This window comes from Telopea speciosissima, chromosome 8, assembly GCF_018873765.1.
Source record: "Telopea speciosissima isolate NSW1024214 ecotype Mountain lineage chromosome 8, Tspe_v1, whole genome shotgun sequence".
In the NCBI taxonomy this organism is placed as follows: domain Eukaryota; kingdom Viridiplantae; phylum Streptophyta; class Magnoliopsida; order Proteales; family Proteaceae; genus Telopea; species Telopea speciosissima.
In genome coordinates, this window is record NC_057923.1 from 13,064,773 (window position 1) to 13,082,583 (window position 17,811).

The 17,811-nt window shown below is 38.3% G+C and overlaps 1 protein-coding gene across 1 annotated transcript; it reads left to right on the forward strand.

The window, feature by feature from the left end:
• Positions 1-624: 624 nt before the first annotated feature.
• Positions 625-17,695, forward strand: LOC122671734 (FKBP12-interacting protein of 37 kDa-like). Its single transcript, XM_043869129.1, has 14 exons — positions 625-806; positions 895-943; positions 1,042-1,103; positions 3,594-3,661; positions 3,776-3,812; positions 7,412-7,499; positions 7,708-7,772; positions 7,854-7,931; positions 8,540-8,587; positions 8,877-8,930; positions 9,446-9,607; positions 10,228-10,297; positions 16,701-16,756; positions 17,418-17,695. Exons 1-14 carry the CDS (start codon positions 780-782, stop codon positions 17,511-17,513), a joined length of 960 nt encoding a protein of 319 aa, XP_043725064.1. The 5' UTR covers positions 625-779; the 3' UTR covers positions 17,514-17,695.
• The last annotated feature ends 116 nt before the right edge of the window (positions 17,696-17,811 follow it).

Genomic DNA, 17,811 nt, shown 5'->3' on the forward strand with positions numbered 1-17,811 from the left:
TGTAGGGCCTCATGACAGCCAATCTCTCCATATGTCCACGCCATCTTAATGGGAGCTCGTCTACGTGACGAGCTCTGGTGTCAAACCACAAGATCTATAGCCCACCCTCTCGCTGCTACAAAAGAGCCCAATTCCCTTAGTTGAGGGAGAGACACTCAAGTCTTTATTTGGTGAAGAAGGAAGAGTCATCGAATTAGTTTTGCATTTTATTTTCTTCACTCAGCCAATTAGAAGATCGCAATATCAGTTTGTTCTTGTTCCTTTTAAGGCGATCCGATTGATTTTCCATCAATCCTTGGATTGATGTTTTGTTCCTTTGTTTTTCTATTGGTTTGCGAGAACCTAGTCTCTCTTGGTGACACATTTGCTTTGTATTATTATTTTTTTTATATCTTTACAATTGATTGGATCGGGTCGATTCAAATCGATTTCAATCCGATTCCAATCAGAATCGACTCTGACCGATTTGGCTCCGATTTCGTTTTTAAAATCCTGAGCGGGAGAGAGGAGCAGGGAGCAATGACGGCGGAGTTAACTAAAAGATGGTAACGAAACGCGGGGGTATCACAACTCTATAGAGTGTGGAGTGTGTATGGCGGGAGCTTTGCTCTTCTTTTTTTGAAGTTTCAAAAGTGTTTTTGCATCTTTGGGAGAAGTTGACGCTATTTAACAAACGGAAGGAAGCTCACAGGAAGAGTAAGGAGTATTACTCCAACTTCTTATGAATCTCAGAGAGAAGAAATAGAACGTTAAATATAATCTTAGGGTTTTCAGATTTTATGGCTTCTCATTCTCATCTCGAAGATGTATGTGCCTGTTTCTCTTATCTTTCTTCTTCATATCACATTTGTAAACTAGGTTTTTAAATTTCTCTATCTGTTTTTGGGATGCTAGGAGGATGATTTCGGCGGCGAGTATCCCGGAACTCATTCCAGACGTTCAGGTTTTTATTTTTTATTTCTTTTCACCCGTTAAAACCTCTATTGGCATACATTAGTGCTTACCTTTTTTTTTTTTTAAACTATATGTCTGTAATTTCAGGGAACAAGAAGAGTTTCGGTGATCTTGACGACGACGAAGATGATTTTTATGGGTCCAAAAAGGTATTCCGTTTTCCTTTTTCGCATTGATTGGGAAGTTGCAGTTTCAATGCTTATTTATTCGTCTTTGCATTAGCTTGGTGGGTACATTATAAACCTCAGTCCTAGTGATGGGTTTGACTCATTGTTTGTTGACTGGCCACACGAACCTGTAAATTTAATACAATAATGTAAAGGTGGATTAGTAGTTTGGTAGGCTGTTTCCTGAAATGATAGGTTCATTTTCACAATCACCGTCCTTGCTCAATGCAGACTAAGAAACAAATGCTTGTGGGAACAAATTTTGGATGGATGATAGGTACGAAACACTTTATGTGTGGTTTTGGATAAATGAAGCTTAGGGAGGATAGTTTCAGGGATATTAGTAAGGGCCCAGAGAAGACAATCCTACTTTATTAAACTTAGGATAGGTTTGCCCTCAGCTAAATAATAAAATTATTTTCATTTTTCGCATGGTTTCAAAACCATTCTAATCCATAAAAGTAATAAATTATAAGCAAGTAACATCAAAACAGGGCCTATTCTTGAAGTGCGACTGCATTACCCTCTTTAGCTATGATAAACCTTCATATCATGGAATAAACACCCATAGCCTGGAGGCATATGAGGACTCCCACATGCTGTACTAGTTGTTTGTCCTCAATTTGAGCTGAGGATATCTAAAGAAGAATGCAAACTTTTGTTTCCCTTTTATAGAATTTCATTTAATTGTGAGATTGTGGTGATTTTTTTTTCACGCTCTCGCTTTTGTATTTTCTATTTGGTGCTTCATTTTTTGTTGATAGATAGCCTTCTATTCATAAGAACCCTTGGATGTTTTCTTAATCATGCTTGCTATTTGTTGTTAATTCTGAAGGAGCATTGAAAATATGAATGTGCTTAGTGAATGGGCTGAGGGAGTTGATCCTTGTGAATTTTGAAAAATTGATACCTATTACTTCACAAGGAGGATGCCAGATGAATGGCGAAGAAGCATTGTAGTCCCAATTTACAAAAAATAAAGGTGATATCCTGAGCAGTAATAACTATAGAAGCATAAAGCTAAACAGTCACACTATGAAACTTTGGGAGAAGGTTATTGAAGCCCGTTTGAGAAGAGAGACTCATATCATGGTGAACCAGTTTGGCTTCATGCTAGGTAGATTCACAACAGAAGCCATCTACTTATTGAGGAGGCTCATGGAAAGATTTAGAGATAGCAAGAAGGATCTCCATATGGTCTTCATTGACCTGAAAAAAGCCTATGACCGAGTCCCTAGAGATCTAATCCAACATAATCTGGTGAAGAGAGGAGTGTCGAGTAAACCTGTGCAGGTAACTAAAGATATGTATGAGGGCGTGGTAACTAGTGTAAGATCTGTGGGAGGTTAGGGCAAGGAATTCCTAATTACGATTGGGTTGCATCAAGGATCTGCCTTAATCGCTTATCTATTTGCGCTTATCATGGACGAACTAACCAAGAGCATTCAAGATGAGGTCCCGTGGTGTATGCTCTTCGCCGATGATATCGTTCTGGTGGATGAGACAAAAGAAAGGATTAACGCCTGAGTTAGAGCTATGGAGAGCAACCTTGGAAACAAGAGGCCTTAAGATTAGTACATCGAAGACGGAGTATATGATGTGTAATTTTAGTCACAATATGATGGATATTGATATGGTGCGAATTGAGGAAAGAGATACCGGAAAGTGACTATTTTAGATATCTGAGGTCTATCATAAATAAAGAAGGTGACATAGAGGATGATGTTTCTCAGAGAATTAAAGTGGGATGGATGAAATGGAGAGGTGCATCCGGAGTGCTATGTGACCGATGTATTCCATTAAAGCTTAAAAGAAAGTTCTATAGAACTGTTGTTCGACCGGCCATGATGTATGGGGCAGAATGTTGGGTTGTTAAGAAGTGCCATATTGATAAGCTTTGTGTAGCAGAGATGAGGTTGTTAAGATGGATGTGTGCAAAAACAAGGAAGGACAGAGTACGGAATGAACAGATTAGATCGGACTTGGGGGTAGCCCCGATCAATGACAAACTACGAGAGAGTCGTTTAAGGTGATATGGTCATATTCAACGGAGGCCGAGGGACGCCCCAATAAGGTGGAGTGATATGATTCTGATTGAAGGAGCTAAACGAGCTAGGGGTAGACCTAAAATGACGATAAGAGAAGTGGTGAGGAAGGACATGCATAGGCTAGGGCTTGTCCCAAGTATGACCTCGGACAGAGCCTATTGAAGGGCAAGGATCCATGTTGCAGACCCCATTTAGCTGAGATTCTCTTGACGGGCTGGGCTATGCCTATTTCCTCTTACTGCCTTTCATCTATCATCGTTCATTTTTTTATTTATTTCCCATCTTTCATTTGTTTGTCCTTTTACTTTCCTATATATATATATATATAGTTAGTTAGAACTCTGTTTTCCCTAATTTGTTTTGCTTGGATCCATGTAGCCAACCCCATTAAGTTGGGATAAGGCTGATTTTGTTGTTGTTGTAGGGAAATTCAAAAATTGAGGAAACTGCACCTGGTGTGGCAACGGGAATAATTTTATCCCTTCGCGAAAGGTATTGTTCATAGATTTAGCAATTTATAATTGTTTCAAACTTTCTAGGAAAATCAGTTCTGCATGTCCATCTATCTGTACATGCCTTCAATCTATTTCTGATGTCATTTTGCAGTCTTCAAAACTGTAAGGATACACTTGCAACGTGCCAGGTATTCCCGTTGGATATTTTGTTTTCCTTCCTTTAGTATATTTTGGTTTTCACTATATTGATTTTATATTTTATGTTTGATCATTCTGCAAAGGTGAGTAATTTCTTTTGATCTCCAGGAAAACAATCTGCCCTTTGGGTTATCCTTTTTTTTCTTTTTCTTTTTCATAGAATTCCTTATAAAAAATTAATAAATAAAAAGGTCCAGCGTTTCTCAAGGTTAGCATTTATAAGTTTGATAGGTTAGATTAACCTCTCTCTCTCTCTCTCTCTCTCTCTCTATATATATATATATATATATATATATATATATATATATATATATATATATATATATATATATATATATATATATATATATATATTTGAATAGTTCTTTTAAGAAAGAATCAGAATAATGTACAATAACAGGAAGATACGCCCCCGAACCCAAAACCAAAAGTCCAAAAGATGAAACAACTTTAAACAATGCTACCCAAGACTAAATCTAAAATCTCACAAAGGGTAATCACCACCAACTGCAATAATGAATCTCATAATGCCTTTTCTATCAAAGAAAAAAAATCTCATAATGCCTTCACTAGTAAGCTCGTCTGCCAGTCTGCCAATCTTGTTCTCCAATGGAAAGAGATTCTCGCAGAGGAGTTTAAGTGCTGAACTTGTCTTAGGAGTATGAGAACCTCCACTTCTAGTCCCCATTGTTTCTACCTCACCCTGTTGCAATTCCTGAAATGCCCTCAATCAAATTTTTAGACCTTCTCTCATGGCAAGGTTGAGAGCTGTACATATAGATAGAAAGTTAAGCCCTGAGGCCCCTGACAGAGTCATTCTAAGTGATGGGCCTAGAGTAGGGAAGGGAGATATTCCCCAAACTGTCTTTGTCGCACCATCAACTCCTGAGGAACCTGGATTCCCCAATGAACAACCATCGAAGTTCAATTTAAGCATATTATCGTAGGTGGGGATTGGAGGTACCCACTCGGCCACTCCTATCAATGGGATAATAAATAGCTGCAATGAACATCCTTAAAGATAATCAGCTGCAGCCCAATGAGCAACTCTGAAACTCCCCCTTTCAATGGGCAACTCATAGTAAGAAAAGTAATCTTGGAACAGGCTAGCATTTCTAGGGTTTAGGGGGTATAACAGTAATTTAACCTCTCAAAATAAAAATCAGAATATGGGAATATGAAGAACAGTTGACTTAAACATTGACCATATAAATCAGTAATATCAGGTCAACAATAATCAGAATTCGAGACAGTATATTGATGACAGAATTTAACTTGAGAAACAAGGGCAGAATAGGAATAACCAAATAAAGTCAGATCTGAGGGAGAATCTAATTGAGTTCTTCCTTTAGGGTTTAGAACAGCTTCCGTAAAACTTGAGAAGATTCTAATGGCTAGATCTTCCTAATTCTAATTCGTGTCAAAAAACCCTTGCATATGAATCCCAGATTCAGAATACTAGTTGCAGAAAACTAGAAGATGACTTGTTAATGGAGAAGAAGATGAATGATGAAGAATAATAATAAAAGAAAACACCCGGGCTTCAAACTGCAAGGTGGTTGGATGGTCAAACACCAACCAGCCTTTGATCAAACAGAAGGAACCTTGATCGAACACAAGGGATTTCTTCACGCAAGGAACAGAAGAACAGCAATAGCTTTTCATTAATTAAAATTCGTGTACAATGCTGAACCCCTTTACAAACTTATATAGAACACTCAAAAACAGACTTAAAACACTAAAAGGGAAAGGCTTAACCCAATCCTTAACTAATAAGGTAACCTAAATTGACTAGGAAACTGAAATAATAAAGGAAATTGACTCAAAATAGGAATGGACTTATAGAATCCTAATCCAGCCTAACTAAAACCCTTAATAACAATTAAAATAAAGAAATAAAGACACTAACTTAACTAATCCCGTATGCCTAGCCTCTTTACATATTATAGACCCATTAAAGTGGCCCATTACAAAGAAAACCCATTGGACTAATGGCCCAACACATATATAACCCAACCCGAGGCTTATTTCTAATAAAAGAAGCCCATTCAGGTGATCTATTTGCATCAATCTGTCTCTTGTTCATCCTTTTTCCTAAATAAAAAAGGGCCATTGTGTAGTGCTGGTCCCCCGCCTATTCGGGGTCTTATGAGGGTTGAGTTTGGAGTTGCTCCTAACCTTTGGCATTTTGGGGCAAAGTGGCACCCTCAAGACTTGAACCCGAGCATTTGCCCTGGTAGCCTGAACCTTTTACCATTGCTCTAAGCAATGGCCCCCATCCTTTTTCCTATCTACTTCTTGAATTTTGTTTTCAATCCATTGATTGAAAACTTCAAAAAATTGCAACCAGTAATCTATCTGTTTATGACTTCGCTTTGCCTATTGGGTTGTATGATTATTTGATTCCCCTTTTTGTGGTGTTCTAACAATCCCATGATAAATTTATTAGACACTTCAAGGTGTTTCTTCATCTTGACTCGCTTTAGGACAGTTGGCAGTGTGATGTAGGCATCTAACTTTCTTGTCATGTATATTGTTGCAGCTTCTAGTATACAAAGTATCCATATGATAAGTTTAATAATTATTTCAATGAAACTTTAAAATAATAGAAACAATGGAACAGTAGAAAAGGTGAAAGAACCTTAAAAGATCATTTTATTACTTGTTGAGGGGGAAAGGCAAATTTGATTCTGGTTAATTTAAGTTAACAGGACATATAAATATATAATGGATTGGGGGGGGAGTGAAAAAGTGGAGGCAGAACACATTCCACCAATCATGGTTATGCAAACGTTCATCAATCATCCCCAAGGAAAATACAGAAGAGCACATCTTAGCGCTCATGTTGACAAATTGTAAAAGTTTTAACATTGGTTAGCTATCCTAGTCTTCTGAAAAGCTTGAAGCTGGCAATATTGATATGGTCTTTCCCTCGGGTGTGAATGGTAAGGAAGTTCTATTAGAAAGAAACAGAGGAGACACAACACAAGTGGACCAAAAAGAAAGTTGCTGAAGCTGAAAGATCATCATTGTTGTACTTCTAAGGGTTCCAATACTAGTGCAACTCTAGGAAATGGAAATCATCAAGGTTGACATGGGCTGACGGCACAGCCAGCTTTCTTGCCTGGGTATCTTCTTGTTGATATTGTTCACTTCTGAACTTTGATTCCGGTGGATTCACGTTGGCATGTTACTCAGATGTTCCTGGGTGTTTAAGAAACATCCCCTCCATGATGACATTGATACTTGAGATTCAATCAAATCGGTGTTTAGTCCTTGGGTGTTGAGCAAGCATGAATCACTCAATTGAGGGTAGTGTCATAGTGCATTTGGGCTGTATCGTTATTGTTTTTTTGTGTTTAGAAATCCATGCCACAGACTGCTATTAACTTTCGAGTGCTATTCGGTTACATCTTAATTCCTTTCTGTTCTGTGAAGTCAATATGGTTGCGGTTTGCATTCTCATATTGAGGGTTGAGGGAACTTGTTTATTGGCCAAATATAGACCTTTTAACATGATTTCTCCTTGCATTCTCAAGATATTAGATGGAACACTAACTGTTGGGTTATGATTAGGGATCTGTTCTAGACGGAGCTTGAAGCAGCAAAATCAGAGATTCAAAAATGGCATTGTGCATTTCAAAACCAGCCTGCTATTCCAGTTGGAACATCTCCAGGTTAGCCCCTTTAATTCTATCTGTTTAACCTTGTTCGTTCCTTTCACTCAAAAACAGTTAAACCTGTAGTGTGTCTCCCCCCCCCCCCCTCTGCCCCCGTGGCAGAATGGTTTTTCTTTTAATGCAACTGGCATAGTTTATGAGTTTATAATGCCTTTCTGTCTGATTGCATGTGGGAACTATCAATTGACTATTCATATTTATGTAGAGCCTGGATTAGTGGTTAGCTATCTCCATACCTTGAAAGCCTCTGAAGAGTTGTTGAAGGAACAGGTTAGTTATTTGCTACTTATGAAGCTGCATGAGGGGAAAGTGAATTTCATCTGTTGATATTTTTTACCATTTATTTATCAGCTTGAGAAGGCAAAGAAAAAGGAAGCTGTGTTCATTGTAACTTTTTCAAAACGTGAGCAGGAGATAGCGGAATTGAAGGTGAGGCTGCTTTTTATTCCTGCTGATCATGTATTGTTAACAAAACAATTAGTGTATAATTGCTTGAATGATCCATGAGACCAAGCAAGCCTTGTATTTATAGATTCAAAGATTGCACTAAAAAGACAGAAATACCCCTAGCATAGCTGACCTTACTAGGCAGTACATAAAACATAAAATAAATCCCCAAAAAGGACCAGAATACCCTCACGGTATTCTGGTGTACATTATTCAACATGTATGTACTCCTATTCATTCATATAGAAAATTATACTATCTTCTCAAGGGATAATGAAACCTTATCAGAAGTTTTAGATAAGTAGTTATAACTGTTGCTTTCATTTGGATTTTTTTTGTTCCCAAATTTCTGTTCGATCCATATTATATAGAAACCATTATCCTGTCAAAAAATTGAAATCTTCTCTTCATTTATGAAACTGAACTTTGTATTTAATACATTACCCGTAGATGTGCTCAAAAGGGGAAAATTTAGTAATCGATTGCAAGTAGTTCCTGCAATTTTCTCTTTTAGTCCACCTAGCTTTCCTGGAAGATTTTTTTTTGTATCTTTATTCTATCTGATGTCCAAATTCAACATAAATTTCCAGTATGCAGTTCGTGATCTGAGGGTACAGTTGAAGCCACCATCAATGCAGGTACTGATTTTGTCTTTTTTCTTCTCTCCTCCCCCCCCCCTTCCTTTCATTTTGGAAGATTTAGAATAAGGCTATATATGTTAGATTTTACCCCCATTAATGCAAGTCATCTTAACTTTCAACTTTTCTTATCTTTTTTTTCAATTGCTTGGAAGGCTGGAAGGAAAGTTAAAATTTACTCTCTTCTTCGTCCCTTCCCATAAGAATGCTTTGTTGTGTAGACATCTAGTTGCTTCTTGACCTGTTTAATTAGAATGGCTTAACTTGTTGGTGCTGTCAATACTGACAGGCAAGGAGATTGTTACTTGACCCAGCAATACATGAGGAGTTTACACGTTTAAAGGTACAAGCAAAGTATTCCTTTCTGCAGGTTCAGCTTTGTGAGAGTACATGTACTTTTATTGATCTATTACATTCCAAATTCTAGTCAGAATAAAATAATTCATGAATCATTCGATGCTTGATCACTTGATATTGACAACATAATGATACTTATATCGGTTACTTCAAAAATGAAGTTGTGGGATTTGGTATGTTGTCACTTTTGTCCTTTTGACATGGTGGATGCTCATGGCACCCTCTCTGAGCATCTCTGGAGGAAATCCAGACATGTAATGAAGTACCCCAGTTGTAGATCTTTATCATCTCTTCTTTAGGGTTTCTGTTTTCTTTTTCTTGTTCATGCAGCTGACTTAAGGAATTATCTTTCTCTCTGGTGTATGGTTGTTGCTATGTTGTTCGCCCATTCTTGAATGTTGATAACTTTATTGAAACACACTTTGATAGAATGGACCAATAGTAGCGTATGTCCTGCAAAGTTGTTTATGATATTCACCTTTGCCTTGAATGACATGTCAGAATTTGGTCGAGGAGAAGGAGAAGAAAGTGAAAGAGTTGCAGGATAATGTTGCTGCTGTAAATTTTACGCGACAAAGTAAGATGGGGAAGATGCTGATGGCCAAATGTAGGACCCTGCAGGAGGAGAATGAGGACATTGGAATGATGGGTTCTGAAGGAAAGGTTAGGAACTACTGTTGCTTGATGTGGTGAAATTCCGTATCTTATGTGGGAGCAATTAATTTAGTTTATGGTTCTTGTTTAGACTCATTTTATCAGCTGCCTTGATATAGCAGTTATTGTTCCATCTTTCTTCTAGAAAATTTATTTCTCTGGTGCACCAGATGGGGCTAAAGTCTAGCCACTGCATGAAAGAGCCTCTTCAATATTGGATACATCAAGGGTATATTTGGATAAACTTCTCAGCATCCAAAGATGCAAAAGACAGATCCAACCGAAATAGTTGGTTTGGAATCTTTACCACCTAAACACAAGCTAAGCATGACAGCCAGTCCCACCTACTAACCCCTTTCGCACCAAATTCCTGGCATATATTTCTTGGGGTCCATTTTGCTCAGTACTATGTGATGCAGCTGTTTGATCCTTATGTGATTGAATTTCTATGGTGTCCATATACATAGAACCAAAAGTTGAACTATGTTTATGGGGAACTGTTTATTCAATAAGCTTACTGTTTTGGTGAATTTGTGTATAGTCTTTTTATTGACCTGTTATTACTTTCAAGTTTTTAATGCTTATTAAATAAATAACTGTTGCTGGTAGTTGACAGTTCTAAATTGCAGATCCATGAGTTAGCAACGAAACTTGCTTTGCAGAAATCCCAAAATGCAGAACTCCGAAGCCAATTTGAAGGTCAGTGGCATACCAGTTGGATCTTTACCTTATGTGGTTCATGTACTGAAAATAAAAACCTGGTGTTAGTTGATCTACTTTTGTTGACTGGTCCTCATGTCCGATTTGCAGACAATGACCCTCATTGTTTTCTGAGACGAACTAAACATGCAGCATATTTAAGGCCCTGGTGGTTCTGTCAGCTGACACCAGAACTACCACAGTTCTATATATGGGAGTCTTTTTTCTTTCATTGAAATTTTGAAATATTCTGGATATGTTGGTATATACATGACCATGCGTGTTTTGTCATGAACTATCCAATTTCAGCTGGAGGTAATTGCTATGGACAATCTTTACTTCATCTGTATATAGACCTGTCAATGTTGGGGGGTTAGTTGTAGAATCGATACCTTCTGTTCTTTTAGTGATTGAACTGAGATGGTAGTATTTTCACCTGAAATTTAATTGTAATTTGCCTGCACCAGTGTGGGGCTTCCTTTAATCTGTATAAGAGATTGAGGATAGAAAGCCTAATAAGAACCCTCCCATACACTCACACATAAACCATATAATGAACTGGGGAAAAGAAACTATAGAGACAAATGAATAATAAAATAAAATAAGTAGATTAATATATGCATAGAAGTTGAATGTTATGGTTCCCCTCTAAAAGGGAAGTTAGGGGCTAGGGTTCCTTACTTGTGTCATATCCAGATAAGCACAACCTCTTCTTTCTTTCTTTTTTTTTTTTTTGGTGGGGGGGGGGGGGGTGGGGGGGGGGGTGGTGGAAGGGGACCAAATTACTCTTGCATTTGGAACATACAGCATTCAAGTTTAAGATGACCTTGTCCTCACTCCTATCCTCCCTGTCACCCTAGGTGGAGAAGGGATTGTCGGGGTTGGAAAACAGCATTTCCAACATTCTCTTTGCGATGTGAGAAAAACACAAAAACGTATGTGCAATCAACCAAAAACACAAAAGAAAAATAAGCACATACACAAGAAGAGGCAAGAGATTTATGTGGTTCGGCAAAACCGCCTACATCCACAGAGTGTGATCCAACTTCCACTATGAATCAAGGGAAGAGAAAATAGTAGAACCCTTGCAATTTGATACCCAAACCCAAGCCCCATGTACACCCTTCTCTCATCTGCCATTCACTCTACATACCTTCACCTTGGCTCCTCGCTTAGTCCTTGTACACATGTTGTACTCACATTGTACCTCTTGGACTCACTTGGATCCTCACATCTTGGCTCAACACTTGGATCAACACTACTTTCTTTGGTAGACACCTCTATCCTTTTATAGGACTCCTCTACCTTGTTGTTTTCACTCTCCTTAGAGAAAACCCACTAACTCTCTCTCCTTCTCTTTCTTGTTGGGCAAGGTTCACTTTCTCTCTCCTTAGAGAAAACCCAGTAACTCTCTCCTCCTTGCTAAATGTCTTCAACCACCACCCCACTTCCAATCTCTTGGAAGACCTAAACTTGTTGAAGACTCCATTCTTCCACTTACTTGGAAGACTCCACCTTCTTGAAAACTTCACCTCCTTAGAAAACTCCAACACTAGAAAGGCTCCACCTCTTCCACTCTCTTGGAAGACTCCACTCACTTTCTTCTCCATTAGCCCATCTAGACTATTGAACCAAACCTTCAATTGGTCTAGATAAAAACCACCAAACCCAACAGGGATCTGACTACATCTCAGCTGAAGGCCCTTCTAGCTCATAGTTTTCAGTGCGTAGCCTAGGCACCACCTGATGCAGATTCATCATTGAAATGGGTTTATTTTGTTAGAAATAAGTCTAGGGTTGGGATATATATATATGTTGGGCCTTTGATCCCAAGGGTTTTATATGTAATAGGCCACTTTAATGGGCCTAAACTAGGGGTACATAGTTTGCATACGGGATTAGTCCAATACTTAGTTTATTTTTCATGTTTTAGTGTTTTAGTTTATTTTGCATGTTTTAGTGTTTTAAATTGAATCGGTTGAATCACTAATCCAATTTAAGTGAAATATTCCTATTGGCTAATAGGGTCTTATATCCTATTGGTTACTTAGGAATTTTCTTAGTTTAAGTGTTTTAATTGGTTTTAAGTTGTTTATTCCTACCCTTCCACGATTTAAGTGAGGGAAGTGTTTAGATTGTATTAGGATTTGGCTATTAGCCTTTTATTATAAATATTAAATCGTGGGAGGCTTCCCCACATTTTTATAAATTAAAAAGAAATCGTGTTTGCTGCCTTTGTTGCTGCTGCTGCTCCTTGAGAGTGTTCATCCTTGTGGTTCTATCAAGGTGGAAAGGGTAGGTGGATCTCCTATGACTCCTTACGCCATGACGGCTGGGAGGATCTCCATTGAAGGTGGTTCCATCCTTCTCCATTATTCAAGCCACTACTGCTACTACCATTGAAGGACCTGAAATTCTAGTAAGTGATTTAGTGTTTCAGTCATTCCCTCCTTCTAATCCTCTACAGCCTACCCTACAGGCCCCCCCCCCCCTTTTATTTTATTTGAATTCCCCCAAAACCCTAGATCTTCTTAACTCCAGCCAGCCTTCATCCTTCATCAGTTTTCATCCAAAAGTCAACCACAGCCCCCTTAGGCCTACCCCTCGACTCGATCCAGATCTGAACTACTTCCCCCTTCCCAAAACCCTAATTTCCATTAAACCCCATTGAAACCTAAGAACCTAAAACCTGCCCAGACGTAACCAGCCATTAAAAACCTCCCATATTTGGATCGAACATCCCCCTCCCTACTTGGAAAACTTGATCCAAGTCCTAGACCTAACCCTCCACTATAAACCCTAAAATCCACCTAAATTCAAAATCCCAAAACCCGAAACCCAAATTTCTGAAATTTCAAATCCTCATCCAAATCTAACCAAACCTAGCTCATTAGATTCCTAGAAACCTGCCTATCATTACCATATAAGAGTTACCTCATTACCCTAACCATAACCCTAGAATTGCCCTAATTTACATCAATTCTGCCCCCATCGAGTTAGCCATTCAGCAGATCCTGGATACTTGGCTCCTAGTGGATCTATCCTCCATTTCCACCTGAGTGATAAGACAGTTCCTGAGGTCCTATGCGGCCAATCACCAAGTTGTCTAAGTGTCCAGATGAGAAAACCCCAAGAAAAAATGGAGAAAGAATAAGAAATCTAGGGGGAAATGGGGAGGGGGATTGGAAAAATAAAAACTGAGAAAAACAAAGAAGAGGAGGAAGCAGCAACAATAGTCATCGCTGCTACTGCCAAAGAATATGACAAAGAGCAAGGGAAGGCAGAGGAAGGAGGAGGCATGGAAAAAAGAAGGGAAGAGGAGAATCATTCGTACCTAAGTTATTGCTGCAAGTTGCCCCCTTGGGCCTGTCCATTGATTTTTGGAGTAAAACAGTAAGGGACAAGCATATATTCTAATTCTATTGTTATTTTTACGTATATTTATTAACAAAGGTAAGGGTGTCAATTTTAGACCAGAACCAGAAACCGGACCAGAATTAACCCACCCAATAGCTTATTGGTCCAGTTCTGGATCTACCGATAAGTTATTGGTCCGGTTCCAACGAATTGTTATGTTATTAGTCTCCCAACGGTTCCAGAACCGATAAACCAATTAGGAACTGTTGGAACTGGAATAAATTTACATCCTAGCCCTATATATTATATAATTCTTAAGACTTGAGGTTATGAGAGCTAAGGTCAAACCCTTATTTTTTTGGTCTTTCATTTTGACTAGTACCACTTGTATCTTATACTATTTTACCAAGATTTGGCTGTTAATTTAAAGGTCCATTTGGGAATGCTAACTTAAGAACATACCTTAAAATAATCCTAACTTATGAGGGTGGTGATGTTCCTACTTATTAATTGAATACAAAACAAGAGGCAACATGGATTAGTTCCGTGATTTGAGAAAAAACCGATAGCCTAGAACCAGACCAATTGACACCCCTGAGTAAAGGAACATGTTTTTTTTTTCCTTTTATATAAGCCCCTTTGGTATTTATAAGTGAAAAGAATCATTTTTTTCATTTTACACAAAAGATACTTTCCAAAATTGAAATTAAGAAGAAACTCTGACATTTTACACCTAAACCCCTAGGTGCCTAGGCTTGCCTTGCCGCCATGACAACTATGCTCTAGCTTCTCAGTTTTTCTGTTGGTCCCAAAATTTGTGGACATGTTTTCCATGCTAACATCTAATCTTGAGTTAATTTCTAGCCTAAAACGACTTCCCCATGTGTCAGAATATTTCCTTTTCTATCAACGTTCAAAATTACTAAATGATCAGTCCACATACTATTGAGTTAGACCTTCAAATTTGGTATGTGATCTATCCAGAGTATTCCTTATGTATCAACAGTCAAAATTACTAAATGATCAGTCCACATGGCAGAAATGAGCAAAACTGCTGGAAAAAGGCTTCCATATGTGCCTCAGGGGGCTAACTTTTACAATGTCATTATTGTATTACTTTAGTCTTATGTTAATATTGTCATCATATTTTGATTTACTTTTCATTATCATAATTATCAACATAAGTTTGATTTTTGTAGATGGGTTGTACTTGTGTGACTTCTGTTTTTGACTTGTTTTTGTCAACAAATAAATCCAGATCCTTCACTGTTAAGACTTACCTCATATGGACCATTCATTTCTAAAGCTTGAAATGATGTTCTCCTGCAGAAAAACTGGTCCGGTCACTGGAGAGGTGGAACACATCTATCAACAAATCGACTGGGGCAGTGATACGAAGAGAGAAAATTGGACAAATAGATTGAGAGAAAGAGATTGCTGTATTTTAAGCAGACCATCAGAGATTGGGAAATTGTCAGAGATGGAGATGGAAAGAGAACATTTGGGATGCTGAGCTCGCTGGATGTTAATAGACCATTAGAGTAATAGAGGGAGGAGATTAGCAGAGATGGTGATGGAGAAAGAAAGAGAAAACTGGGTTGCAAAGGTTGTCGGAGGCAGTAAGGGAGAGATGTTGCAAGCCATTGGAGGGAAAAATCACCACATGCAGTGACACAGAGGGATCGCTAGATGGGTAAGAGTGATTGTCAGAGGCAGTGAAAGTAAGAGATGTCATAGAAGGGGGTAAAGATTGTAGCCATGGTTGCTAGGCTTGTTGAGAGAAGAAGAAAGAGATACTGGACTAAGTGTTCGCCTTTATAATAGATGGGAAAAGATTCTCTGAGCCTAAGGCGTACGCTGTGCCTCCTCACATTGAATTATTTTATTAATCTTTTGGAAGAGAGAAATAATGATTAAAGAATTAGTGTGAGAGGGTGTAGAGTACCCTGCTTGCTCAGAGAATCATTTCCCATAATAGATAATTTGACAAGCATTTGTGACATCATTATATGCCCAATGTAAATAATAATGCTCGTCATTGTTATCATTGCTGTGGTGATTGTCATTATCATGATGATTAGACTTTCCAGGCAACGCAATTCAGAGTAATTCCTCCATGTTCTTTCTAATTCCTCATCTATTCCTATGTATGGGCCTCAATTCCAATCCCTGATTCTGAATACCAGTTCCTTGAGCTGATGACAGCTTGACTGAATTTTACAAGAGCTTCTTTTTTTTTCCATAGCGAAGCTATGTGTTGTGGAGATGAGAATGTTAAGATGGATGTGTGGCAAAACTAGGAAGGATAAAGTGAGGAACGAATGTGTTAGAGCGGTGTGGGAGTCTCCCCGATCAGCGACAAGCTTCAAGAATGTCGCTTGTGGTTTGGCCATGTACAATGGAGGCCTGGGGATGTTCCAGTAAGGAGAAGTGATCTGATGCCAATTGAGGGAGCTAAAAGAGCTAGGGGCAGGCCTAAAATGACCATAGGTGAGGTTGTGAAGAATGACATGCATAGTCTGGTCCTGTACCGATTATGACCGATAGAGTCTATTGGAGAGCAAGGATCCACGTTATTGACACCATGTAGCTGAGATTTTCCTGAATTACTGGGCTATCCTCTTTCCTCTTACTTACATCTTTCACTTTCCATTACTTACCTTGTTTATCTAATTTCTTTTAAGTTTCTCTTACTTTCCTTTCCCTTTATTAGGACATCAGTTTTTCCTACATTGTTTTTTAAAGGATCCATGTAGCCGACCCCATTTAGTTGGGATAAGGTTGGGTTGTTGTTGTTGTTACTGTTTTTCTTCCATATTTGTCAGTCTTATTTTGGCTAACCTGAAAACTTGTTGATTCCACCATAACACCCCCCCCCCCAAAGGCATTTTCAATGATTCACATATTTATTTTATATTTCTGTTGTTTCTTCTAGCTATCTACAACAGAGGACACAATCTGACGTTTAAATTAACTTGTCTTTTTTACACATGCAACTTCTATGGATTGGTTTATCTAACTTGATTCATCATGCCGGTATTTGCAGGATTATATAAACAGATGGAAGGATTGACAAATAACGTGGATAAATCCAATGAAATGGTAACCACTCATGGCAACTGCTGCTTTTGAGTTATTTGATTCACTTGCTCCGGAAATGAATATTGACATTTTCTGACAAAAGCATAACTAGGTTTCCTGTGTTAATTCTGCTTCGTGGTGATGCTATGCTGCATCTTGTCATTGACTGCTCTCCCTAATCAATACTAGTTATAGCGGCATGTTTTACAACTTAATGGTGATTGGTGCAGAGCAGTACTACTCTGCCAGCATTCACGAGAAAACAAAGATGTCTAACCTAATTGTTGGCCATGAATTGGACTTCCAATTAGCTATTTTGGATTTGCGTTAGCCTGTATCTTTGAGGTTAACATAAGATAAGAGATTTTTTTTCATTACTATACCTATATGATGGTTTGTTTTTTTAACGATTGGGAATGGCATTGGCTTGAGTACTGTAGAACCATAAATTCATGAGATTTTTGGGCTTGTGACCAATTTTAGGGACAACCCCCCCCCCCCCCCCCTGTACTATCCAAATAAATAAAATGGTGTGACCTCTGCTTCTAGTGGATGAAGTAATCATTTGTGTCTCTAATGTCAGTAATTGTTATGATCCATCTATATACACTTTAAAGTTTCAAAAATAATTTCTAACCCCAGAATAAAATTACATCTAAGAAAAGGTTACATTGTATTTCAGGTGCTTATTTTACAACAAAAACTAGAAGAGAAGGATTCTGAACTTCGAAGACTGAGAGACAAAACTGTAACGGAAAGAACCAACAGCAGAGGATAATGTTGACTCTGCTGGTGATAAGAATACGAGCAATGTCAATTTGGGCTAAGCTGGAAATTGAAATTTGCACGTAGCAATAGAAATTGATCGGTTTTGTTCTTCTCTGCATGTTTTATGTATGTACATTTGAAATGTAGGGTAGATTGTGCCCCATGAACTTCTTTATATGCATTTTTTTAGAAAAAATCTGATCTCATCCTTCGCAATTCTTGTGGAATCACAAGTAGTGATACAGCTCTAGAAGAGGCAAATGGGAAGGCATGTAAGAAGTGGATTAACTGCATTTCATTGAACTCAA